General features: G+C 38.3%; 1 protein-coding gene across 2 annotated transcripts; it reads right to left on the reverse strand.

Moving 5' to 3' along the window:
- Positions 1-27744, reverse strand: card11 (caspase recruitment domain family, member 11). Of its 2 annotated transcripts, none has more exons than XM_066674242.1 (24): positions 27612-27744; positions 14090-14303; positions 13213-13350; positions 11587-11912; positions 10920-11099; positions 10607-10753; positions 9860-9985; positions 9572-9772; positions 9227-9382; positions 9074-9122; positions 8892-8971; positions 8634-8740; positions 8486-8529; positions 8251-8380; positions 7711-7909; positions 7465-7591; positions 6412-6652; positions 6101-6185; positions 5856-5951; positions 5625-5745; positions 4756-4941; positions 2448-2572; positions 1471-1586; positions 1-1283 (listed from the first exon to the last, which is right to left on the reverse strand). In XM_066674242.1, the coding sequence occupies exons 2-24, from the start codon at positions 14289-14291 to the stop codon at positions 1079-1081; spliced, it is 3387 nt and encodes a 1128-aa protein (XP_066530339.1). In that variant the 5' UTR covers positions 14292-14303; positions 27612-27744; the 3' UTR covers positions 1-1078. The 2 variants fall into 2 exon arrangements, with proteins under 2 accessions (XP_066530339.1, XP_066530338.1); XM_066674241.1 differs by having other exon boundaries at positions 9074-9140.

A 27744-nucleotide genomic window follows, 5' to 3' on the forward strand; every position in this document is an offset into this window, starting at 1 on the left:
TAGAAAAGATCATTTAATATGAAACACTCAGCATAGTCTTCTCATTGATGATATAAAGTACATTCATATTCATTTTCACACAGCCACTGGTATAGGTTTAATATTCTGTGCAATCAGTAGTTTATTGTATTGAACCTACACTAGCTCATTTGAATCTATTAGACTGTATTAGAAAATATATATTTTTAATTATACAATAAATATAGTTTGAGCGTACAGGTATACATTCAGTTAAGTCAAAAATATTGGCACTAATAGAATGTTCTTGGAATGATGGTTCACAGAGCTTGAGTCAGTCTCTAACATTGTTTGATTGCAGAAGTTATGTACACATATGTCATCTGAGTTACATACAGAGAAAGAACAAAAACACATTCATATAAACTATTCAGGATCACTCCCCACATAATCATACAGTCAGCTTAATGCCGCATGCCTCTGACATTACTCTTCACCTTACGTACTTCACCACATTTGTAGTATCTGCAATTAGCATATACAAGTCCTTTGTCCACATATCATCTGTACACATCCCACTAAAAAACATAGTGTACTGCAGCCCGGCAGAAATATAAATACAAAAAATGTTTTAAATGATAAAGGCATCAAATGTAATTTACAATTATAAACATTAATCTTGTTTGTTGTCACTCAGGATGATATGTAAAAATTGCAGTGAGGATTTGCAGGCTGAACACAAAGGATGGAATCCAGCAAAGTGCAATGGACTGTGGCTTATTGGGTATTACAGATGGAGTGTGGGCAAATTAATATTGAATTGACAGGGACAGCACTTTTGGAGGACAAAAGATAAAAATCTCTGGAACTGAATGCTCCCATTTTTGCTTGTGACAACTGTCACATCAGACAACATTCCTGGACCACATTTTTACCACATACCTTGTAACCTCAGAGTCACTTTCTGTTCCCATGGCAGTGGCAGGTATACACAGGTAGGTGTATACCAGGTATTCCAGCCGCTCGAGGAACACTGGCAGTTTTTCAGTGAGAAACATGCCTTTAATAGTGCTAATAACATGCTGCGTCTCTCCGCTCCATTACCATCACGTCAAGTCAGCTACAACATATCCTGTTCCACCCAAATAGTTTTCTTCTGCTCCTCCATGATCTTCTCTTTAGTGACCCTGAGAAGGTCCTCCACACCGCTCCAGGAGTCGGGTTCCACAGTGGCATAAAGGCACGGCAAAGCCTCCAGCTCTTTCTCCTTAGCGCGGCACATCTTCAGAAAATCCTCCTCTGAGTCTACCTTCAGCGGCAGCCTCCTGCAAAACGTCACATATTACAATGATACGGCATACTGTATCTCAATAAGCCTAAATGAGACATCGAGTAAAACAAGTGTGAATGGTGTGATTATGTGCTAAAGCTTGGAGAGCAAGACAGCCTAAATTGAGATGTATTTGATGAGTGCAAATCTGATTATGGGTGGGGACTTGGCAGGCTGCTTACTTTAATTTCTTGATGTTCCTCTCGCAGATTTTGATGAATATAATGATGGGGTAGATTTCTCTCCTCAGCAAGTCTTTTACACAGCTCAGATCAGCTACCAGAAGACAGTGTTTATTCTGTGGTAGAACAACAAATGCATTTAGTAAAATTGGACACATTTTGATTTGCATTCCAATTATAAATCAAGTCTTAATGAGAAAAATGTATAGATATCAGGGGGGAAAAGCACAGCCTTTAAATGTGTTATTATGTTGTTGTTTTGTTTTTGTTTTTTTTTGCTTTGAACCCAGTCTTCTGCTTTGTTAATTCCTCCAGTGGGCTCCATGTTTGTTGTGGTTCAGTCGCGCACCCCCACCCCCCCAACCCAACTATGGACTCTGTACTCGTGCTTTGTTCTCTGCTGTTCTGGTTTTTGTGCTGCTCTCACAGGGGAGTGATTCTCAGTGGAAAATATACACATCTCCTGAACACATTAGCTAGTGGGGCATGAAAACAAAGCCTCTGACCACATGACAACATCCCAAAGAGCATGCTGGCTCTGAGGGCGCCTGGTGCACTCTCTCTCTCTGCCCGCACTGGCAACAGAATCCCTGTAGAGAGCTCCCTTCTCAGTCAGAGAAAGCAATTTATACTTAATGTCTACATTTCCTTGCCACTCCTCTGACTACAGAGCAGGCCTCATTCACAGGAGCAGAGGATCAGAGTGGATCTCTTTGAATTAGGCATCAGTGAGGGACAGTAATTGTCACCCGGCAGCACAGGGTCATTGAGCCGGGTGAAGAAAAAAAGGCCTGGCTCTTACAGCGAGGTGCCACTTCTAAATGAGACACATCACTGCTGAGAGCCCTGCCATAGAACAGAAATCTGACAATACACTTTAAAAAAAAAAAAATAAAAATAATGATGAAAAAAAAAGGAAATGACAGCACAAAACATCACTGAACTCTCATCAAAACGATTTGGGGTTCTTTCTTTACCTTAAAGGCAACAGCTTCAATGTTTTCGGGAGTGATACATTCAAAAGTGTTGGCTTGTTTTTCTTTAAAATGGATGATCGGCTCAATCTTCTGTTTCATGAGGAATTCGTCTTTTGTCAGGATGTCTGCAGTGGTAACAAATAAACAATATATGTGATTGAACACGATTTGTAAACAGTTCAGTGAGAAAGGCAGAAAAATAATAATGTTCCTCTTGTCACCCATTAATAATTGATACAATCTGTTATCTTCTGTTGGATAACTGTACTCTTATATGTGATGAATGTTGAATAGTTTCTCTCAGCCCCTTCTGTTTGTTTGTTCTGAATGGACTATTGCCTGTGATTGGCTATTGGCAACTTCTAATTATATTTAATTGCTGCAATGTTTATCTATTCCATACATTGTCAAATCAGTGGCCCTCTTGGTAAAGAATCTCAAAATATGACTGAAAACCTAACCTTTTGGTGAGATACAATTATTCAAGAAACAAAACATACAATAATAACAGTGCTACATTTACTGCTGCCTGCAGAAATTCCTATAAAAAAACCTGACTAATACTCCTAGTAATATTTGACCTTTTTGAGCACAAGTCTAATGCTGCCAATAATTCTGAAGGGCACAGTTTCAATGCTGTATGTTTGTGATAAATTTATGATGCTTTTAAATTCAATGTAATAGGAATTTACAAAAGATATATTTGAAATGTTTCCATACAATCATAAAATATTTATTCATAAGGCAGCTTGACTTATCAAACAGATTTAAAAATATAGACATAAAAGTTTTCATGCAGGAATATATGCATATTTCTATATTGTCAATTTTTACCCAAATTATGTTATTTAACTCTGAACCTTCACCTTTTACAATGGTGGGAGTGTGGAGTAAAACATGTCTTGTCTGATCATTTGGCAATTCCAACAATGCTACAATGTCATAGGGCTACATGTACTACATTCTGTTGTTTTGTACTCTTGTTTGGCTGGTCGCTGACATCTGTTAGCACAGATTTTATAGAAGTTATAAATGCAATATAGCTTGGGAACATCCTATATAAGCACTACTCTATTTATATTACAGTTCCCTGAAACCATTTGAGCATGATGCGCCATGTGCTGTCATGTGCTTGCAACATCGAGCAGAATGGTGTAGCTCAGTGAGCACTACTTGACAAAGAAAGGGCCTTAAATGGTCCTTAAATTGTGAAATGATATTTTACCCATACCCTGTTGTGGTTAAGGGTGCTCCTGGAGGATATTCACTCTAGCGCTCTATATCCATATAGAGTTAAACAAGAAGAATATTTCTATTAAGCTGTTCAGTTACCATGGAATCTATTTGCTGATGTACAGGAAGATTTAAAAATTAAATACCATACCACAGTGGCTTATGAGAACGTTTAGGGAAACTTAAACACAAAAACTGCAATCAACCAGGAGATAGGAAACAAGAGAGAAGAAGGAACATGAAAACTATCTTCAAACCAAAAACCATGCCTCACAAGAACTGAACTGAAAAGGTCACATTTAACCCAAAGCAAAGCAAGAAATACCTGAGGATCTTAAAAAAACGGGAGCGCTAAAGAAGGGAAACAGATGGAGGAAATGCCAAATAAGGACCTAGGGAGGAACAAGGGCAGATATACAGGCTAAATAAGGTACAGAGGAAGAGCCAAGGGCAGGGAAGGCAACAAACACAAAAGCACAATTCCAGGGACACTTGAGGTAAACACCATGAGAAAAAAAAATCAAAACAAGGACAAAACAGAGCAGGATATTTCAATAACCATCATTGCCTCACAGTAAGTCTATTTATCTATGTGTAATTAATAATCATACAGTAACAGCATTCTTAGTGTATTTTTATTACTGTTATTGTGCACCAATCATCCATAACATGATAATAACATCCTTTGTTCTACACACATTGTCCATTTAGTCTGCTCCCCTACAAAATATGTGCCCTTTGTAGTTTTCCAATACTTTGCTTTATCATTTCACTCTGGCCAGTGTATTAGACAAACACACCAAGTTGGTAAATGTTGTAGATATAAAGTCAGAGGCAGCACACTGCCACGGCTATGTTGAAAATGATCCACCACCCAAGTAATACCTGCTCTATGGTGGTCCTGTGGAGGTCCTGACCATTGAAGTTAAAGTTGGCTAGCAGAAGATGAAGAGCAACAGATGGACTATATTGTTTAAAGGTTTATTTGACAAGAGGAGCTGATAAAGTGGACAATGAGTGTAGAAATACTTTTGTGTGATTTCCCACAGCATTCTCTGGCGTCAGTGTTGCTTACCTGGTTTACACATGTTGAACTCCATGGCCCCCCCAGAATTGAGGATTTTCTGGACAATGGTCTTGGCAAGAATGTTAGGAGAGAAGAGCACGGGGCGTTTGCGTGGGCAGTGGTGCGGAGTCACTAGACTGTATGGGATCAGGTTTAGATCACTCTTGTTCAGGTCACTTTCCGTATCTGAGGAGTCTGACACATTACCACAAACCATTCACATGATGACCAACTCAGTGAAATGCTTCAGCAAATAATCATAATGTTTTAATAGCTATAAAAAGACTAGTTAGTCCAAGCTCTGTTCTGATAGCTCTTTTGCAAGTTCAACTTGTCTTTAACTCCAACAAAGTTAGGCTTGGCATTCAACATTGCAATCAGTCTATGACATGTAGCATTTACTGGAAGGAGGAGGAGATAGTAAAGATGGGTCATCAGGAAATATGTAACACCTGATGTCGATGGCACTTTTATCATGTTTATCCTTCATCTTAAAGAACTAATCCAGTGATGTCTGGGTAGGAGCTCTCCGTTTTTCATCACACATGAGACGGTAAAAATGCATTGCCTCATGAAGGTCTTTATTTTAAAAAAAATGTAAAGAAATGGACTCAGACATTTACATCTTTGTATATTCGCAAGTTTAGGGTTCATATGTAGAGGACTTACTGTACCCAATATTGTCTTATAATATTAATCTTTTTAGCCAGTCTTCCTTCAGCCAAACTGTAACCGTCAACTACAACTCAGATCCTAAATGCTCGTCTAAGCAAAAGTACAAGACAGAATCCAGAGCAGTCTAACTTCAGAAAGCTATTATATGAGCTTTCAGACAGAAGTGAGAAAGAAATTAACCAAACAAGGGTCACCTTTCTTACCTTCAGGCTTCATGGTTTCAAAGCCTCCTCTGGGAAGAGACGATGAACTGCCTCCACTGACAATGCGGACACGATCGTTGCTGTCCATCCTCTTGTACTTGTTATCAGCCCTGCTGACAAACTGACATCAAGAAAATATCTTAATCTCAGCAATCCACAGTCCATAGTCCTTCTCAACCCTACTGTCTGTTGTTATCTATTATTTAGGTGAGTGTTATTCAGGGCAGTTACCTGGAGAATCTGACATATGAAGATGCTTGCTCTAGAGAGGCGTGGGCTAGATTTGGGGTCTGATAATGGAGTTGACTCCTCAGGCTGCAAAGTGTTCTGAGGACATAAATGAAAGAAGGTGAATCTCAGTCAATCTGTCTTCTGTGGAGTTCATGCTTGGCTGCATTTTGTTATGCTGCCTTTGCAAAAATGTAAGTAATCAAGAATTTTTTCTGGAACATCTGCTGGGTTCAAACTGAACTAACCCTGAGTCCCCGTATATTCTCAGCCTCCTCTCTGCCGCCACGACACATCAATTTCTGGATCTTCACCAGAAGGAGCTGTTGGGCCCTGAGGAGTAGATGACCATCAGTTCACACTGTATCCTCCAGTCATAGGAGGCACAACATACATTGCTCTTTGCTTCTCAGAAGACAATAAACAAAGAACTTCTTTCAGCAACAATCAAAACAAGGAAGAAAAAACTTTACTCTCTTGAAACAGAGCGCATGAGGCATAGTTTTATTTTTATTCAATTTCACATTCTAATGTAGTATGTTATCATCAAGAAAATTACCTGCTGTAACTTGGTATAGTCCCGCTGTCCAGGTCCTTATCTGTGAAGGAGTCTACACGTGCACAAAGCCATTCACACTTGCCCTGGAACCTGGTGTCCAACACATGGAGCACCTCATCACAGCGCACATTCAAGGAACAGCTATCCAACTGCCCCAAAATGTTTAGGTTGACCCGGATGTAAAATGAATCACCAGACATCACTCTGCCCTCATCTATGTCCTTCTGCAGCCGTCGGTAACCTGAATACAAAAGAAGTCGTCACTCCACAAAATCCACAAGCAACACCTGGAAATGGAAGCCACTGCATCACTGTTGCTCCTGCCACTGAGGCTCTAGTCACATGCCAACCATCACAAGCAGACAGTCAGGTGTGGGCAACCCTGGGGAATACTGTGCTGATAAAATCAAAGATAGTGGAACTGCGCATTAACAACCATAGCTCCCAGCAGATATTTGCACAGACATTAAGCGCATGACAACAAAAATCCAAACAGTCAACTGCAGAACTAATCAAAATACAGCTTTCTCTTTAATCTGTAAACATAGTATATATGGACCACAAGCAGGTTGGGATTTCTCCATTTTTAGCCCTTGCAGCTATCTCCAATGGTAATAAAAATATATTATGCCTTTGTTGTGCATATTTCACACTTACAGCAGTAAGTAAAGAAAAGTAAAGAAATTCTGTTAAATGTGCAGATACAAATCTTTCATTTAGGATCACATTTATGTCCATAGGTGAAAGAAGAGATTTTCATGATTTAGTTATTTGAATTGGATGAAATGTTACTGTCAGTTTGATGCCATATTTTTGTCATTTTTTCACTGAATACATCTTCTGAAGTGCTGATTCTCCAGTCTTTAGAAATGAAAAGGAACATAAAAGAAATTACTAAATAACCCATTATGTAAATAATTACTTTTAGTAAGTATTGCTAAACAAGAATAACTTGTAAGTCTAACGTCAAAGCAGCCATGAAGTACAACCACCCACTCTAACCATCTGCGATGCTCTGAGAACAAGACCTGCACATCAGGTGGCCAGACTCACCATCAAAGTTACATCTGTAGTGGAGCTGAACTTGCCCAGTACATCTCTGTAATGTCCAATGAGCTTCTTCTTGAGTGCATGTGTCCAGAGGTACGCTTTGTGCCTCCCCCCGGATACAGCCGTTTAGCTACGCAAAAGGGAAAAAAACATTATAATGTACCTGAGAAAATGAAAGGCAAGAGGCAAAAAATGGCTGGTAATATAGCATTTGGATCATGCCATGACTATCATAAGGCGCTAAATCACCATTAAGAGGTGGTGTCCCACTGTCAAGCCAGCCTTCTCTGCGTTGGAGCCTGGAGAGACAGAGGACACAAATATGCCACTGTCATTGCCCCCAACAAGAGTAATGTCTGAGAGCAGAGAGTCTCCAGAGAGAGAGATTTCTTGCACTGGACGCAAGGTACTGGAGCGGGCACAAGATGTGAGGGAGGGACGAAAGGGTCTGAAAATAGGTCAAAAAAGAGGAAACAGAGATATGAAATTGCATAATGTTTTTTGTTGAACACGAAAAAATAATTGGAACACGTTCTTCTTTTCACTAATTGCTTAGAATAAAAATAAACTTGTAAGACAGTCAGGTCACTAATCACCAAACTAAAACCCAATCATTTTATGTAGTGTACCAGTAGAAAATTAGCATTCAGTAGATATTTACTAATCCAGTAAATAAAGCATGGATCTTGCAAACAGATATCGATGTATATACATGTATATGTACATGTGCAGGTGATGAAAAAACAATATGAAGTATGGAAAAGAACAGGCAGAATCATAATGGAATACCTGTCCAGTGAAAATTTCCGGAAGATGTTGTTGACTTGCTCCAAGTCATACGAGTCCATGCCCTCAGACTGATGAGACGATGAGGAGGAGTGGATGGATGGTGGGCCATAGGAGACTGTGTCTGTATCATCTGGACCAGAATGGAAAAGAAAACAGCAGTCAGTATAGTAATACTCTGAACGATGACAGTTATCAATATGAATTTAGACTGGCCCAATGTGACATATCTGTTTACCTAAGTCCATGTTGTCTCCACTATCATACTCCACTGAGTCAATGCTGAAATGGAAAAGCAAGGTTAAAATGGTCTGATTACATATTCACTTCAGGCATTTTTTGTGTTTTAATCCACACTCCAAACATAGTGCAGTACTATTGCATACCATCTGGGCAAAAACTCCTGGTCTCCTTCTTTAGTCCTCCTGAGAATAGAAGATTTTTCTGGAGGCTCAGCAGCTGTGGACATGATGCTGTCATTCCGGTATCGAGGCTGCAAAGAAACAGGTAAAGAGTACAGTTGGGAAATCCACACTTTAAATATAGACAATTAAATAAAACTATGTTCTGAGGACTAACTCAAAAGGAACTTGCTAAACAAGAGCATAGCCGAATATTCTTTTATGTAAATCAGAAAGCCTTACACTAAAGGGGGAGTTCACTATCACAGATGAGCCATCAGCGTTTGCAGCATCTGACAGGTCCCCATTGGTAAGTGGCGCAGCTAAAATAAAAACAGAGAAAAGGAAGTCAAAGGAAGTTGGTGTGGTTCTTTGCTTCTCTCACTTTGACATGCAAGACTGCTGAAGATAAAACACAACCCTACCTTGAAACTCCAAAGATTTAGGTGGCGATATTGGTGATTTCGCTCTTATCTGAGGAGGGTATGGGAACTGTGTCAAAAACACAAAATCCTTGTCCAGAGCGAGGTTGAAAAAAGTGGCAGTATTAGTAATAATCATATTTCACTAAGGCTTACCCCTTTAAGGTTTGGTCTGCGTTTAAATCGAGTGGCAGGAAGAAACATGTCTTCTTGGGTCTCCTCTCCAGAGTCTTCGGATGGCCCTTCCAACTTGGTATCTTGATTCTCAAAGTGCTGAAATATAATTGTATGAGGAATATCTCGAGGCAAACTCTGTAAAAAAACAAATAATGGGTTATGTCACGTTGCTATAACTATCATTGTGGGTGGTGTTAAATCACTGAAGTTTGTTGTAGCATTAGATTCAGACTCAGCATAATCTCAAGGCCTGAAATAGTCTGGTTTTATGTGGAAAATTTTGTTCATTTTAAAGGTAAACTGTATAAAGTCTAAATTTCACACCTGGGACATATCAAATCCATGTTCCTTGGATAGACGCCTAAGTTTTGACTCCAAAGTGACTATCTTTGCTTCTTTGCGCACAATCACAATTTTCAGCTCATCGCTCTTTTCCTCCAGCTCCCGTATCTGCTTGCGGTACTTGTCTTTGTCAATCAGGCACTGAGACACCTGATTCTGAGCTTCATCTCTTGACCTAAATGCCTGAGAAACACAGCAACACATATTATGCTTCCAACTGTCATTATTCAAATGGTTCTAAAAGGAAATATCAAAACAACTGCTATTAACCTGGTCCCGTTCACGTTCCACCTCCTCCAGCTGGACCATGATGGTATTCATTCGATTCTTATACATTTCACAATCCTTCACTAGAGTAGAACACTTCAGCTCAAGGTCCTCTTTCTCCTCGAGGTACTGTGGATGAGAGCAAACATTTCTAATGTCATTGACCCAGGGCACAGAGGAGATCTGCACAAATGAGATTTGTATAATGCAGAAAGTAGCACTGCGGCGCTGACATCTTCCACCTTCATAGAAGAACTGCCTCAAGTGGCTTCACACATTAAACTTACACTTTTATCTTTTTTTGAGTCTCCTAGTCAAGAAGAGAATATGTGAGAAGAGCTCAGTGCTATTTCAATCTAAAAGAAGTTCCTCTCTTCACTTGAATTTTGACACTTTACAGATACCAACCAAAGGCACTGCTAATTACAAATGTAGCACATTGCAGATGAACCCTCTTTGAACAGATAGTCTTCATCAGACTCGATCATACTGTGTTCGATTGTGACAAGAGAAATAGTCTTTGCCTATTTGTACACTGTCAGCCTGAGCTACTTATAAGTTTTATGGCATGATTTATCTAACACCAAGTGAGGAGAAGATCTCATTCTATTCAGGATGCTGCCAAGTGGAGTCATAAACAATCCACAGGATATGACACAATAACAACCAGAGTAGCTACAAGCCATCAAAAGTGAGAAGGAAACAACAGAAATGAACTGACAGAGAGTTAAAAAAACCCTTGTCCCTAACCTTGTCCCTGAGTTCCTCAGCTTGTCGCACTTCTTCATGCAGGTTGTAAAGTCTGTTGACCAGCTCTTGCCGATCCTCTAGGGCCTCTTGACGGTCATGTTCCAGAATGTCCCGCAGGGCCTTGTCTGAGTCAGTCAATGGCCCAGGCTGCAAACAAATGAAAATTCCAAAAGAAAATGTTCAGTTACAGATTAATATTATGAGAAAGTGTAAAACAATTCTTCTGAAATAATTCCACATTCTTTCAGTGCTGTTATTGTTTGACAACTTTTTCTTTATTGTTCATCTTCATGTAAATGTTATAAAAAATGACCTGTATGACAGACTGCAGCTCCTGAAGTTTGATCTTCAAGACTTCATTTTCTCTTTCAAGCTCAAAGATCTGCTCTTTTCGAGGCCGGTTCTCAATATCGTTCTTCAGTTTTAGGGACTGTCGCCTTTCCATTTTACATTCTTCCTCCACCTTGTTCAACTTGTGCTTCAGCTGGTCAATCTGAGGGGGCAGCAAATCATGGACGCAATGTAAGGTGTGTTTTAAAATCCTAAAAAGCATAATTTTTACACAATCTGAAGTGCACTGGTAAATAACATAGAAGCACAGGATTCAGAAAAACGATCACACTGTGATACTTGACCTAGTCTCAGCCACAGACAATCCACCCACAAGCTGGCGGAGTCTGGTACTTTTAGTGTGTTAAGCTTGCCTCGCTGTCAGGATTCTGCCAGTTGCATTATGATTGGCTATTTGCCTCCTTCTACACGTCATGCCAAAACAGCAGGCTTGTGATTGGCCCTTTTGTGTGTCAGTCTAATTTCTTTTCCTAATTTCTAGTAGTCGGTTCTTTGCAAAAAAAGTGGCAAAATGTACCAGACTCTCCCTAGAAAGTCTGGCAATGTGAGACTATACTTGACCAGGTTATACAAAGATACATCAAGAAGACATATTTTGAATTTGAGTGTGACCCTTCATGCCTTCTCACCTCGAGTTGGAGGTCTCGGCTCCTCATAATGGCCATGTTCTTCTCCTCACTGAGTTGAGCATAACGCATGGCCAACTGATAGTTCTCATCCTTCACCTTGATGAGTTCATCATTGCAGTTGTTGCGCTCCTCTTTCATCTTGCTATAACGGTCTTGGAAAGTGCGCAGCTCCTGATTGGCCAACCGCAACTTCTTGTGCTCATCCTCCAGTGTCCGGTTCTTGGCCATGATATCCACACGCTGAACATCTTTGGCCTTAGCCTGCTGCTGCAACTTCATCACCTCATTCATCAGGAACTGTGTCAAACCTTCATGCCCCTCCTCCACTATGAATGGATATAAGGTTAAGTCTGATAAGAGACAGTCTGACACCACTAACATTACACAGTGAAAGTAGGAAAATCAAAGCAAATTCACAGCAGAAAATTAACATCAGCTCCAATAAATAAATCCTACAAAATCTAGAAGGCTTCCATCATGTATAATATAGCATTATGCAAATGTGATGCTATGAGGTCACTAATTATTGCGAAGGTGCTCTCATTTAAGGCACAAAGCTGACAAAATAAACTGTGGTGTCACCTTGCATCATTGTAAGTTTGTTGTTTTAGGATGTTAGGCTATTTTATATGACTGAGATTTAGGTTTAATTTCCACAAAGACTTTTAATTTGATGAGCCTAAATATGGGTGGAGTGGGGAGAGCACTGTTTTTAATGCTGGAGAGCCTGAATGTGGGTTGAGTGGAGCATTGCCTTTATCGACAGACACGTTTATCCAATAAAAATGAACCCAATGAATAAAGATCTGATTACCCAACTACTTGGGGCCAGCCCTACTATTCAGAAAATCAGTGCTCAGTGCCTGCTTTAAAATTAAGGCTGCACTGTGGCTCCCAGCATGGCTCCACTCGCTGAGTTGTTCAGTAACTTGTGCATACACGGTACCACTAAGTGCACAGAATGTACATGAATAAACCAGAGCTTCATGAAGATGTTCTTATTTGATGTGTAAAGCTGATAAAATGAACTGTAGCTTTGCCATGCTTCGTTGCAAGCAGGTTGCTGTCGCATGTTAGGCTGTTTTAGGCTTTGTTCAAGACTTTTATGTTGACAAGGCTGAATACGTTTGGAGTTTAGAGTCGATAGCCATATATTTATCCCCAAAAAAATGACGAAAACCCGAAACTCAATTATAAAACTAATTCCTATCCAACGAACAAATATCCTAATAGTCGAATATTCTGAGCCAGCCCTACTAGGTTGGCCATACATTGTTCTAAAATTACCTGTAGTTCTTTAGTATTGTTTGTTCATTATTATCTAGAGTCTCAACTCAGTTATGATGTCTTGACCACTACACTTCAAGCTCCATATTTGGCAGCTTTAAATTCTGTTAATCTGATATTGACAGTTTGGTGGCCCAGTTGTTCTTGCTTGTATGTTAGGAGTGATATCTTCTCTCCAGCTTTTAACTCTGGAGTATCACTTACTTTGTTTGAACAGACCTCAAAGCAAAGATAATCCACGCATGTAAATGTGTTATCATATATCTGTTATTTGGAGAAATATATGGGTGGGCTCTGATTTGCGCACACCAGAGTATTACACACTTATAAGTGACTCACCTACTATAGAAGAGCACCTGCGAGTTGGTTCCTTTCCCGTGACCATTTTGTATAGGTCAGGGTAGTATAACTCCAAGCTCTCCAGAAATACTACATAGCCTCTCTGGCCTTTGGTGTGCAGAATGTCCAACAGTCGACCTGCAACAAATACTTCTTGGTGATTTCATTGTCCTTTAAGCATAAAATGGATTTGGACATGGTATAAACAACAGAATTAGAGCACGCTGAACAGCACAACAAGACTAGAAAATATCTGGAATGTACCAACAAACCCTAGCAGAAGAGAGTAAAGTCATTAGGGAGCTGTACACATAGGATTAGAACTAAACAACTGTAGTGATGTGATTCTTTGTGACAAATAAACAGAACAGACTTGGTTAAACTCCTTGGTTAAAATCTTCCAGTTTGTTCATGGTCAAACGTAAGTTGAAAAATGATACTGTGGATCAGGAGAGAGTCCACAGGCAAAGGAAAAAAAAAACAGTTGCAGTGCAGCAGCAACTCGTGGGATTAAAAGCCTCCATTCATCATCATATTACACAACTGGAAACAACATAGAGAGAGATGTGGCGACTGAGTAACTGATTGATGGCGCGATTTGCATGTAAATGTTTTCTGCACCAAATTTGCATTTTCATATTCCATAGTGTTTAGTCTTTCTGTCACTGCAGCTTAGAATGGGTGTGCTGAGCTAGTGCGCATGTGTTAGAGTCTGCCTATGTAAATTGTACACACATACAAAGAGATATTCTGGATGAACTAGAGGATGTGAAACAACAGTCACCCATTTGTACTGAACTGAAACACAACACATGCAGAAACAGTCAAATATGCAAAGACACACAGAAACCCACATCCACACACATATACACAGTACCTGCACGATTAGACTTTGTCTCAAGCAGCATGGAGTTTAGCACCTCGTCCTCATCCTGCTCGTCAATGACCTTGCACTGCCTGAGATAAGAGGTCAGCCTGCCGGGGTTAATGTAGCGGCACAGAATGTACCGGTTCTTCTCAGCATTGGCCCACAGAGCCTCCTCGTCATCCAAGAGGTTTTCAGACCCTCCATTCTCCATGTCTGATGAGGCCTGCATTAAAAAAAATACATATCTTTAAGTCTCTGTCTGAGGTCTCAGAGAGAGAGAGAGATAGCCCAAAGCCCTCCAAGCATATCTTTCAATGGCATCATTCAGGCATTTACTATGTTGTTTATAGGCCTTTTTCAAAAAACACAAGACAGAAGCAATGTTCTTAACAACATGATGTTCTTTTATGTGAAAGGGATGCAAACATCCACTGCATTTCTGTCCATTAACTATATGTTATTATTTATTACGTCTATTAGATCGGTGTGTTCTAAACCAGCCCCTGGCTGTTCAGAACTCTGCAAAGCCTGCGTTTGAAACAGAATGAAGTACACTACATGCCTTGCTGTCTCCTGGGTCAGTACCTCAGAAGTGTTTTGACATGAAGGCAGCATTTTACACAAATATTAGAATCGAGAACGACTTGGCAACTTCATTCCTCAGAATACTGCCTCATTAGATAGCATTTAGGATGTTTCAGACACTTTAAACCATATTTTTAAATATTCCCTGCTCATTAAGTGCTTAAAAATTGATGGTCTGGATCAGATGTGGTGAGTCAAATATCACAAAACAGTGCAGTGCCATGTGCTCCAAAATTAAAGGCAAAGATACTAAATGTAATTAATTAATATGCAACATTTCTGTTAAGACAGTGGTGATATGAAGGAATACGTCACAGGTAAATGTTCTATAAGGGTATATACCATGATTGCAGTAAAAAGGCACTGATGGAAATGCATAATTAACAGGTTACCTGCACTTGTTTTGCTTATTGTTTATGTATATTTATAAGGTGAACCTGGGGGTTTAAAATATGCAAATGACAAGAATATGAATAAACCCCATCAAGGCTTCCTCTCCAATATATATTTAAATGATGTAACATTCAATTTTGATTAAATTGAAATAGCTCTGGTGTTTTAAACAATAATCTTTTGTCTCTGTTTTATTTAAAATGCATTGTGTTGGAGTGCAAATGAAACGCAGCGTGTCCTATCAGATGGTGCAAACAGTCTGTCTCAGTTAAGGGCCATAAAAATGCAAACAGGGTATCGAGAGAAAGTGTATCCCCTGTGTCCCCAACATGCCCTCCTAAACATACCAAAGCCCTGTGAATAACAGACATCTAATGTTCTTCCAGCAAGTCTGGCCTGGGTGAACAGTCATTTGAATAGCTATAGGCTACAGATTAAACATGCTACAACACACACATGGGTAGGAAACCTTTATCAGAATCTGTGGAAATAAGTCTTCATGGAAAACTTTTTTACGATGAATGCTGAAAATCAATCCAGAGTGACTTGTGGCAATAATAACATGTAATTTTTACATTAGTCACCTTAGCATAATGCTTGAAGTTCACTGCAAACTACTCAATGCACAAGATTCGTCATTTATAAATGGGGTATTATGCAGTGATTGTGATTGGTGTTACTTCATGCTGAGAAATTAACTGAAAGGAAACAGTCAGTAAGAATGTACTGTGGGAGTTTTCATTGTATGTAAGCACAGAGAATCTGCCTATATTTTATGGAAGCATATCACTACATTATAATCACAAGGCTCATTACTCATCTGCAGTGGGAGGAAAATGCTCAAATTCCACACATTTACTCAGACATCCATCAAACAGTCATTTAATGCAGCCGTTGGAGCAGAGGTTCTGGAGCTGATGGCATTCTCTGTCACAGGCAATCCATTTACGCATTACCTGCACAGAGGGGGCCAGGCACCTGATGAGATCATTCATCCACCAACAACACCAGAAACCAGACTTCAATGTAATGCCTCTGTGCTTACAAAACGTCTCATACAGTAATTAAATACATATACGGGTGCCTAACGCACTCACTAATGCATACTGCTATAATGTAACATTATGATTCACCATAGGCTGTCTCTTTTGCATGTATTTTCTGGGTGGTAAGCTGCCCTGAGAAACAGTCTGGTCACTTGTAGCTACATAAGCCCTGCATTGTCTCCCTGCTGCATTGCGTGGCTTTGCAAATGAAAGCTTATCTGATAGCATCCGTATGCCCACGCAGACACTTTTGCATGTTTTCTCTCATCACTGCCTCATTCACTGCCATAAATCTTGATAAAGCCTATGAATCAAGTGAAGGTTGCAGAGACATTTAGTCTCTTCCACGCCTCCCCTGTAGATTCATAACCCCCACCTTCCTTACCTTAAACTTCAGCTGAATGAATCAGTGTTGGGGCTACTACTCTCCATCAATCCATTCATTTTAAAGAGTAGGTGCTGGCGAATAAATGGATCTTTCCAAACCAATTAATTTCAACTGCAAAAGTTGGACTCCAACTGAGATTTGAAACATCTCAGGGATAATTAAAGCAAACAGGTTGATCTTGACCACAGTTTTCTGACACCAACACAATACATTCATCACTCCATATACACAGGGGTCTGGAACCAGGAGCCCCTGTGGATACCAAAATCCGCAGGTGCTTAATTCCTCTATATAACAAATGGAACTGTATTTGCATTTAACCTACGCACATCTTTCCACATGCTTTAAATCATCTCTAGACTACTTATAAAATGTAATGTAATACCTAATTTAAATGTGATGCAGTTATACTGCATTGTTTGGGAAGAATGGGAAGCAAAAATTCTGTACATATTCAGTACAGATGCAACCTTTTAGGTTTAATAACATAGTAACAGATAAACACACTAGATGTGAGGTGAACAATGCTCAAACAACGAGAGCTGGAGAGAAGAGAAATTTCAACTTTATTGTCATTGCTCAGTACAAGTACAAGGCAACATATTGCAGTTAGTAGTGAAAGAAGTGCAAATAGTAGCATAGTGCAAAGAGAGATTAGTGCGAGAGCAAAGAGAAAATAGGAATACAAGAAATAAATGTGTACTTAAGTGTATGTCAAGTCAATATGTGATATATATATATATATATATGATAATATGTATAAGGTATAACAAGATAAGAGACACTCTACACATACAGTAATATGAACATATACTTAAGTGAGTCTGTACAAGTTGATATAGAATATAGTGATTTACAGCCTATTAATGTACAGAATAAATATGTGCAACAGTGCACAGTGTAAATATCCAGTGAAAATAAGTCCAATGTATACACTATGGAATGGTTATTATCAGTTTACTGTGGAGTTCAGCGGGGTGATGGTGTATGAAAAGAAATGCTGGGAGGCAACAGCTGGATATTCCTATCCATCAAATAATTTTGACTAGGACTTTTGAAACTTTCTGAAATACTTCTATTAAAAAATGTCAACCTTTATCCATGGTTTGCCGATTATCTATATTTGGCTAGAGGGCTGGTCATGAATATTCATCTATTCATATTTGTTATATATTATTTCCAATGTTAGGCTATCAAAAAAATGAACCACAAAACGTTTACTCCATGTACTCCACCCTACACTACTCCTAACACTACAATAAAATCTTCTCTTTAAAAAAACTGAACTACTTACAAAAATGTGTGGAGATACCACAATTCATTTTGTCAGATTCATACCTTCAGTTAGACCAATAAAGCGTACCTCCACAAAGCGCTGGTTAACCCATGCATAAACTGTGCTGTAAATCGTACATTGCCCAATATCACTGCCAAAGCTCTGCAGCTCTAAAAATGGTATTCGGGGACAGCCCTATAGGCAGTTTACAACATTGCTACATTTAAATTTACAAATATAAATTAATGAATATATAATGAATATATATATAATGAACATATTTTAATGCTAGTCCATATGGATTGAGCTGCATGGAATCTTCATTTTAAGAGTGTATTTAGATGCAACAGCATGCTGTACAGAGGGTCACCCCCTTCACAGTCCCAGCACGCTGAGAGTGTACAGTGCCAAACCACTGGGACAGCCTTCTACTAAATCGAGAGCTAACGCTATGACAATGAGCAAAGAAGGAAAAATATCATAGTGAATTTTATAATTTAGAGATGTCACACTCACTTTAAATAGTCAGCCCGTTATGAGAGAATTGGGCTTGTCTCTGTTCTAGTTTGGGGGATGATTGGAAACCATCAGTAGGGTTTTCCCCTAAGACATCAGCCTCTTGACTGAGCAAATGTGATGCCTTTAAGTCAGTGATCTCCAAGAGGTCTTTTTTGTGCGTTGGACGGGACGTGACTCAGCCTACTCATTCATGGTGTGTACTCACATGCGAGTCTCACACACTCAAATGTGGACAGGCATACAAACATTTCGCATTTGTCCCCTCCCCCAACTTACAATGCAACCCAAATCAAGTTTCCTCTGAGCTTATTTTGGTGTGGATGACTAATAGAGTTTCTTCACTTCCTCATTTCAGTAACAGATGTTTAGTGTCGCCTCTTCAAGTGAGAAGCTCAGAGCAGCAAAGCGGAGGTGAAATCTGCCCAGCTCGGTTTTAAATTTAAAGAGCTGCACAGCAGAAGTAGCCTGAAACAGTGAGCATTCAAGCCTAACAAGCAAAGGCTTTTATCTACAGTATCTCAAGGAATGAATAACTAAGCATGCCTACAGTTATAAAAGTGTCAACAGATTCCAATCATTTAAAAACAATATCATTTGGTATAAACCTACCTTAAACAAGGTATACAAAAAAAAAATAAATAAATAATATATATATATATATATATATATATATATATATATATATATATATATATATATATATATATATATAGTATCTCTTGTGTCCCTTTTGCTCCCTCTGTTTTTCAGCAGTGTGAGGGAGTCACACCTACATATTTGATCCTTTTTCACTACAGTTTCCTCTTTGTCTCTCCCCCGGGACTGAGCCTGAAACTGTTTCGCACTCATGCTGGAGAGCAGCATCATACTAAGAGAGCGGAAGTCCTCACCACGCGCTCCCGCCACCCTATCTGATTTTAGAACAACCACCAACCATCAGTGCATCCCCAGCCAATGGGCTGCAGCTCTGCTCCTCCAACCTACCAGTTCAGAGGAACTGCGGTGAGCTGTTTTGTGTGAAAGTGAAACACGGCGTGAAACAGTTCAGTGGGCCCCTGAACCAAGCCCTTACTACAGCTAGTGTTTCAACTCTCAGAGCCAGTGATGCTGAGAACCTTTTCAGCTGCCTCAGGAAAGTGCAGATACAGAGATAAGGGCTAAAAATAGTGCCTGAACTAACTAAAAGTCTCCAATTGGTGCAATTAGTCATTGTGAGTGTGTGTGTGTGTCTGTTTGTGATTCTAGACCTAAATAATTCTACAAGCAAGTAAAGTGGGTTATATAAAAGGAAAAAGAAAAGAGTGCATGGGGAGAGCTTCGGAGAGCTGTCATTATAAAACATGATTGCCACACAAAAGACAATCCCAAAAAAGTGTATATTAGTCAATCTGTCAGCGCTGAAAATCCTGCATGTGTTTTACAATAACTGGTCATGATTAGAAATGCCAGAAGAATTGATACTTCAGTACCAAGTCGATACCAAAATTCTGAAAACGAAATTGTTCTTGTTTCCTGTGGTACCAGATGTATCAAAGTCCTCACAGAATTCTTAAATCACATGAGGTCAGCATAATAAGCCTACATACTAATAAGCAGAGAAAGCTAAAACAACACCAACATGAGGAATGGCATCAGTAAGAGAAGCAACAGGTCCATTGCACTGATAGAAAAAAAAGTAACTTATGGAAATATATAGCATGTGTGTCAGACGACTAATCCAAGCTGCTGTGCCAAGAAGCCAGAAGCGACTCACACACGAAACATACTAGCGCTTAACGTTCATTAGTATTAAATTATATTATATTAAATTATGATGCCGTGTAGCTTAGGCTCTCAGCGTACCAATGACACCTCAGTCAAGTCCAATCAGACCAATTAGGGGCCAAGATATGGTGATGCGCAACCAAGTAGGAGGGACAAACACAGACCCATACTTCAGCACAATGCATTTAGTTTCAGCTCCTGTGCAGCGAAAGAGATGTTTCAAACAGTTTTATTTGACAGCCATAAGCTCAACAACAATAATCAAGACAATAAATATGTTTTCATATTTTTTCAGCTTAAATTTCTCCCACTGAGACCATTGAAATACAGGAGGGGTCTGAGAAAGGTTGCCTCACTTTACAGCCAATCAGGGTGAAGTCCCCAACTTCCAACACATCTGGCATTTAAAGAGGTAGAGTACTGTGTTAGAAACAACATTAAACATTGAAATTGGTATGGAGAATCATGGAATTTTAGTGATGGTACCGACTTGTACATTTCTGGTATCATGACATCCCTAGTCATGACCGTACACTACATTCATGCAGACCACACAGTCCATATGTACTACGTGTGCATATACTGATCTAAAAAAGCTCAAATCAATTTCCTTTCTTTCATGTACCATAAGCTGTATTTTGGGATAATTATAATACTCATTCCAACCCACATTTCACATCATTAATAATGAACGAATATGTCACATATTCAACACCAGACCTTTTGAAATATATACTATATTGCATGTGCATACATTTGTTTGCAGAGCTAGAATGCCCCTGGTCAAATTACATGCTTATGAAAATAAGAACTCATCAAACAGAGAACACCCCTTGTTTGTATTATTAAAAGAAGCTGAACCAGAAATGGCCCTTAATGTTAAAACTAATAATTATTAGAGTAGATGGCTCTGATGATAATTCTATATTAACTTTTACTGATGGACATACAAATACCTGGTTTTGATCACAAATAAAGCATTTGAAAAATGACTGTGATTACAGCAAAAGAATTTAATAAGAGGTCAGACCGCTGACAGAACTACATAACTCTGTCAAAATACACAATAAATGCATTGTTTTGAGGTGAACTAGCAAATTCCAGATGTGATGCAATCACTGGGTTATTGAAACCAAAACAGATAGACCTTTCTCAAGAATGAGCACAGGCACTTCAGTATATGTGTTTATTCATGTCAAAATATTTTTGCATTTTCTCTGTTTTCCTAGTTTTCAAGAAAGCGAAACAAAATGCAAAACATTTTTATAAATGTATTATTTCTTAAGTCTCCATCCCAGCTCATTTAAATTGAATGAGGTATCACAACTTATAAATTAATAAACCCTTATCCTCATTAATCAATTTTCTTCAACTCACATTCACAATAATGGTAATGTAGCATCTCTAGGTAGAATAGTTTGGCTTCTTTAAATGATCTCATCTGCATTCGGGTTTACTTTTTTTTAAAAAAATGATAAAGAAACAGAAACAATCCAAATGCAAACTCTTTTTTCTGGACAGCAGAGGACAAGGACTTGTGTTTGCTTAAAGCTTAAGTTTGTTTATGTATTTATTTATTTATTTATTTTGAACTTTGTAAAAAGGTATATTTAAACATCAGTCCCGGAGCTATGTGGTACTGCACAGCTTAGTATCTGCTTATACAAATCATTTTAGCAGTGTATTAGAAAGGGAAAAACACTAAAGTGTGCAGCAGTGTAGCCCTCAAGATTGTCCTCAAGATTGTTCCTGGATTTATTGAATATTCAGCACCAGCACAAAATGTTTTGAGATAATTTTTTGATATCTCATAAAGAAGTTTGCAAAAATTGCCATGATGCGAGCAACTGACATCTTGACATACAAACTCTCAATTTAAGACTTATCGAGAGTCTCGAAAGATTATTATTATATGCCTATTATTCTAACAGCAGAACATCCTTTCGGGTGTTGGCAAGAGAGTCTGTTTATCTCTTTATCTACAGAAAATATGAGGAAAACCAATACATCAAAGAAATTTCTTGAAGTTAATCAAGCTTGCAATTTAACCTAATTCCAAAACTGGTTGCTCAGCACATCTCCTGCCAGACCAGCAAATTAATCATAAATGCTGATGAGGATAAACATGATAAGGATGTATTTATCAGATATCTCAAAATGTATTTGTGCTTTAAAGTGCTCTTCTTTGACTTTTTGAAAAAGTGCACGACATGATGTTCAATTTGTTAAACAAAGTTGAGGTCCAAAAGCGTGCAGAATTGGGCAACTGTTCTGTATGCACAGAAGATCCTTGTCTGACAAACTACTGGCTATTCAAATGATATTTCCATTTACCCACTGTGCTCTCACATCGTAAGAGCCTGGCTGAAGTGCACCCCATGCATGCATAGGCTGTGTCTGTGGGCATAGGTGCCTAAATACTACCACTGATTATACCTGTGAGTGCAATGCACTGCTCTGTCAAGATGGCAACATGATCAAGTTCAAGCGAGAAGATTTCACACATTTATTAGATCATTCATTCATTTAAAACGTTCATCATAGGCTGCATGTTTTTAAAAAGGTTAGAAGATAAAGAAGCACAAATACACATACAGCAGACAGATAATACATATCATTTACGTATGACAATATATTTCACTGCATAAACATCTATCATCAAAGGCAAAAACTGTGTCATGCTAATAATACGATAATACAGCTATTAAATCACCATAATAGACCTTATTTAATTCCAGTAATTTCCACTCACATCCTAAACAGGTAATAGTCTCTTCTATCAAGACTGCATATTTTCCTGCCTCTTCATTATGTCCAATTGACGAGTAATTAGTTTAATGAAAAATGAAATTAAAGAAATAAATGTGATTATTACTAGGACTGTGGTTTTTAACCTTTATAGGTTTTGTTATTAACATAATACAGACACATTCACTACACATTCACAGATTCCTGGATAATATGTTATTCCATACTTTATATTAAATAAAAGAAAATAAAGATTACAGCTTACAGAATAATAAAAGCACCATTGTGCAGAGTTTAGGATTTTAACTGTTTATCACTTGTCTAGGTTTAGGAATAATCCACATTACTGACACATTAATGTTAAAAACTTTGATTAATTAGGTGTTGAAATTTTGGTAATGCATAAAACGTTTCAGTACTCATTATTAGCCAGTATGAGAACTCCATTTTATAAACCTAGATTAAAGCGCCAGTGAAAAAAATAAAAAGCAGACATATAAGCACACTAACACAGTATCATGTGCACATTACACTTTTCAAGAGTACACAGTGTCAGCAAACACTGATTTATATATCAGTCCAATGTATGTCTGAAAGAATAGAAATTGTGGTAAGAGTGTAGTTCTCAAATCACATCAGCTGAAATTTTAATGCAATACATTGTCAAGAGCAATTAATTAACAAGTTCTAAATGGGTCATTTAACGTCTAAAAAAAACTCAATCAGAGGTGACCACACATTGTGCAGTGCACAAGGAAACCACAACTAAATGAGAGTCTGGCACTTTATATTTAACATTCAAAAATAAAGCCATATTTATCCTAAACATTAATTTATAAAAATAAATATTTGAAATCACAATCAACATATTGGTCAAACAAATCACAATTACATTTTCCCCCTAAATCTTTCAGCACTATTACAATGCCAAGAATCTTCTTAAAAAGTACAAAGCTGTAGATGGATAATAATAAGTAAACTCATACATTACTGTGATTGCAATATAGTTATTATACAGAATACATCATATATGAATAGTCCTGACTAAATCTCATTGCCTAATAGCTAATTTAGTCAGTTTGTCATGAGATATTACAATAAATATACAACTAGATGTACAATATCATTTAGTCATATGTTTAGTGTGTTATTTTTCCTAGTTGTCCCCCAACATGCCTTCAATTCTGAACAGAGCACTTTGATGTCTTTATAACATTCCAATCTATAGACTGAAAAATAGCAACTAAACGTAAAATAAAAACCTTTTTTTATTTATATTTATTATTAATTACTATAGGTTGCAGAGCAGAAATCTTGCTGCACATCCTTTTGAATATGATATGAATTATGGATGCAATAATTTAGAATTTTTTTGTGCCGATATGATAACCGATATTTAGCACCTTGGAGTAGCCAATACCAATAATAACCGATGATTTTATCTTTTTGTAATTAAAGCAAATCCGCCTTGGATTAAAGCAAAACAAATCCTTGTTGAAACGTTGTTTCTTCAGTATTTGTACATTTCTGTACTTTTTAATTTTATCCTTTAAGTTTATTAGGTAGTCTATTTATACTTTTATCAAAGATTTACTGCTTGTTCCGCATGAATGGTTTCTAGAGGGAAGCTAATTAGTAGTTTGTTTTGGAGAGCGAGGGAGAGAGTGGCATAAAGTGGCACTGAGCGAGTGAGGGAGTGTGTTTGAGCAAGTGTTTGTAATTGTTTATCATTATGTTTCAGTAATAAATTCAGATGCTGAATGACTCTGTCTATTTTCATGTGTTTTATATAATAAGGGCTCCTGCACTGAGAGTTGAGAGTTTGAGAGTATCTTTCTGTCGTTTAACCTGCTGTGTGTGTGTGTGTGTGCATGTGTGTTTTTACCCCACTTTCTGTGGGTGCGTGTACTGAGCGTCACTCATATTTTAAATTAGTTTTCACCACGTTGAAATGTAATCCCAGAGACTGTTCTCTGCAGAAACTATGAAAAACATCCACACTGCAGACAATTTACAGGCGTCAGTGCATATCCAAAAGCATAAAAAAGTCACCAAGTGATCATTTGTAATATCGGCTAATATTCCAATATACAACAAAAACAATAACTAAATAAATCCAAATATATGCAAATAATATATGATTGGGTGATTGGTCATACTCAGTGCTGCAGTCACACTGACATGGTGGTGATGTGTTAGTGTGTGTGGCACTGGTATGAGTGGATCAAACAGAGCAAAGTGCAGTTCAATGTAATGAGGAATTGACTAGACCTACAGAACTAGCAAGTTAGCAACAAACCAAAGTATATATCTCGCCTTTCGCGTTTATTCCATGAGCCAGCAATGTGTCATATTATTATAGTTAGCCCTTTCGATTCAACTCACAATTAGATATTTTTAACGAATGGAGCTGTGACTGCACAAACAACATTCCCCATTCTTCAGGTGTGTGCTAAGATATAAAGACATACAGATGAATCTAATGAGTGATCTCAGCCCAGGGCTGAAGACTGGAGGACCAGCTCAGACATGTGCACTCACAAACACACACATGCCATAGAAAATAAACCCATAGTGCTTACACAGTAAATTCACCAATGTTAAATCAACACTATTAGTGTTAAATTAACACTGTTAGTGTAATCATTTAACACTGGTGAATTAACTGTGTACATACACAGTGCACTAAACCCATCTAGACACACCCTTTTTATTTCTAAGTCTCTTTAACTCTCTCTTTTCCAGCTCTCGCTCTGTAACCCAGAGGTTAGCGTCCTCACGCCTGCGAACTGAGCGTTTATGTAGTAGCTGTCAATGATTATGGGAGGGGCACCCAGCATAAACTGGCAGACGAACCAGCAATTCCACTACAGTAACCAACTATAATACTTTTAAAATAAGATGATTTTAAAACATTCATTTTGGCCAAATCTAACAGCCTGGAATAAACATAGCTCACAGTTAAAAACCACAAGAATGCTGTGAGCAGAAATTATTTTGCGGTGGGGGGGTGGGTTCTTTACTCCTCTCACAACTGTGTGGGAGACAAAAAGAGAAAAAAACCCTACACCTATGGTTGGATATGACAATATGAATGTCCCTCATTTAATTTCAACAAATCAGACTGCATCTGGAAATCAACATTTCAAAATGTATGTTAGTAGATAGAACAAATATTAATGAAACCACTACAGTTCTCAGGAAGGGTGCACATATCAGTGAAACCACAAAACGTCACAGCCTTGAAGATGTTTTAAAAAGAAATACTAGGAAGTGGAAACATGTCTTTTATTCTCGGCTTTGAGGTAGTTTGGGGTGAGGAGGTGGAGTGGTGGACTCTTCTGTGTGGACAAATCCAAACAGATACATGACTACAATTAGCTAATACAATACAGAAATTTTCTTTTTAATGCTTAATGTGCCGCTCTAAAGCTTTGTAATTTAATGCTTTAGTGCCACTCTGCACCTTTTTTCCTCTCCTAATAAACAACAAAGAAAAGATCTGCTTTCAACACCTAACAAGAAGATGGACAGGTTGATAACAGAATCCAGACATGGGTCAGACGGTCACATACATAACATTTATAAAGGTTCAGTACAAATAAAAAAAAAAGAATCTTAAAGAACCACATCAACCACAAACCTCATGAAGCTCATAAAATGTGTGCATTTTCAAATTTACCAATTTAAATGACAAACTTGTTATTGGACAAATCATTAATCAGTACATTATTGTTGTTGTTGTTTTCTTTTTTAAAGAACTAGTTTGTATGGAGACCATTTAGCATATGCCATCTGCTTGTGTCTCTATGGGCAGTATCTAGAACCCTAAAACCCCAATTAGAGAAAATAGACCTTATGTTGAGAGGTTAGAGTATTGGTTAACTGTCATAAACATATTACCACAGAAGTGGAGCGGGAAAAGTGCAATAAATTCAGTTCACAGGGCTAGCAGATATTTAATCATTCTTCTAAGCTTTATTGCCCCCTTAACATGTCACAATTTACCAAGCTGCATCATGCTTCCCTGTTTTAGGAGCAGGCTCATGTTTCGGTTGAGAATTCCTCAGGGGCAGGAACCAATTCATGTATCTAGGGCTTAACAGGATGAAATTTGAAAACAAAAGATTAATTCATTTGAACCAGAGTTTGGGTTTTGGTGTCAGTGTTTATTTTTTTGTGTGTTTCACTGTCTTTTCGTTTGTCTTGTATTGACGTGCTAGTAGTTGGACAGCTTTGTATGTGATTTATAACTAATAAAACCCAACAAAATACAGACCTATGAAAACTCAACCGTGCGGACAGACGAGCTTGTTTCTACCTTTGACAGCATACTACAAATGTTAGTGTAAGGAGAGTTTTTAGGGATCTTTCTTCATAAACATGAAATAAAATGATATCCTTATGTAAATGTAAATGTTTCCACAGCGCTGACAAACTTAATTCCGCCAAGAGTTTACTCAGGAAAACTACTAAAACCGCTTCGCACTTTTCTTCAACTCGCCTTCTTTCTTTCTCCTCGACTGAAACGTACCCCAAATTTGAAAGGACTGCATAAAGTAGGTACTTCATTTACTACAACCTCAATTTTCAACTTCAAAAACAATAAATAGCATTGAAACAAAACTTCCACCACCTCTTTTGCAGTAAGGACACTTTAGAACCGGACAACATCAAGTCGGAGAAGCTAAGTTCAGAGGTACAACTCCTGCGCGTCGCGAGCTCGAAGACATTCGCGGGGTTTGACTTTACCATAAACGTCAACGGTAAAGACGTAATCTGGACTTTCGAGAAGAAGAACGACTGTTTTACCTTTAGTAGATCGCGTCTCCGAGTTCAGCACCGTTCAGACATTCCCAAAGATAAACCCGAGTGTAGTAAGCGCTAAAATCTCGGCATGAGCTCCGTCGGGCGCAGGGCAGACACGGTTTTTGTAAGTTTCACC

This window comes from Hoplias malabaricus, chromosome 6 (assembly GCF_029633855.1).
Source record: "Hoplias malabaricus isolate fHopMal1 chromosome 6, fHopMal1.hap1, whole genome shotgun sequence".
NCBI lineage: Eukaryota > Metazoa > Chordata > Actinopteri > Characiformes > Erythrinidae > Hoplias > Hoplias malabaricus.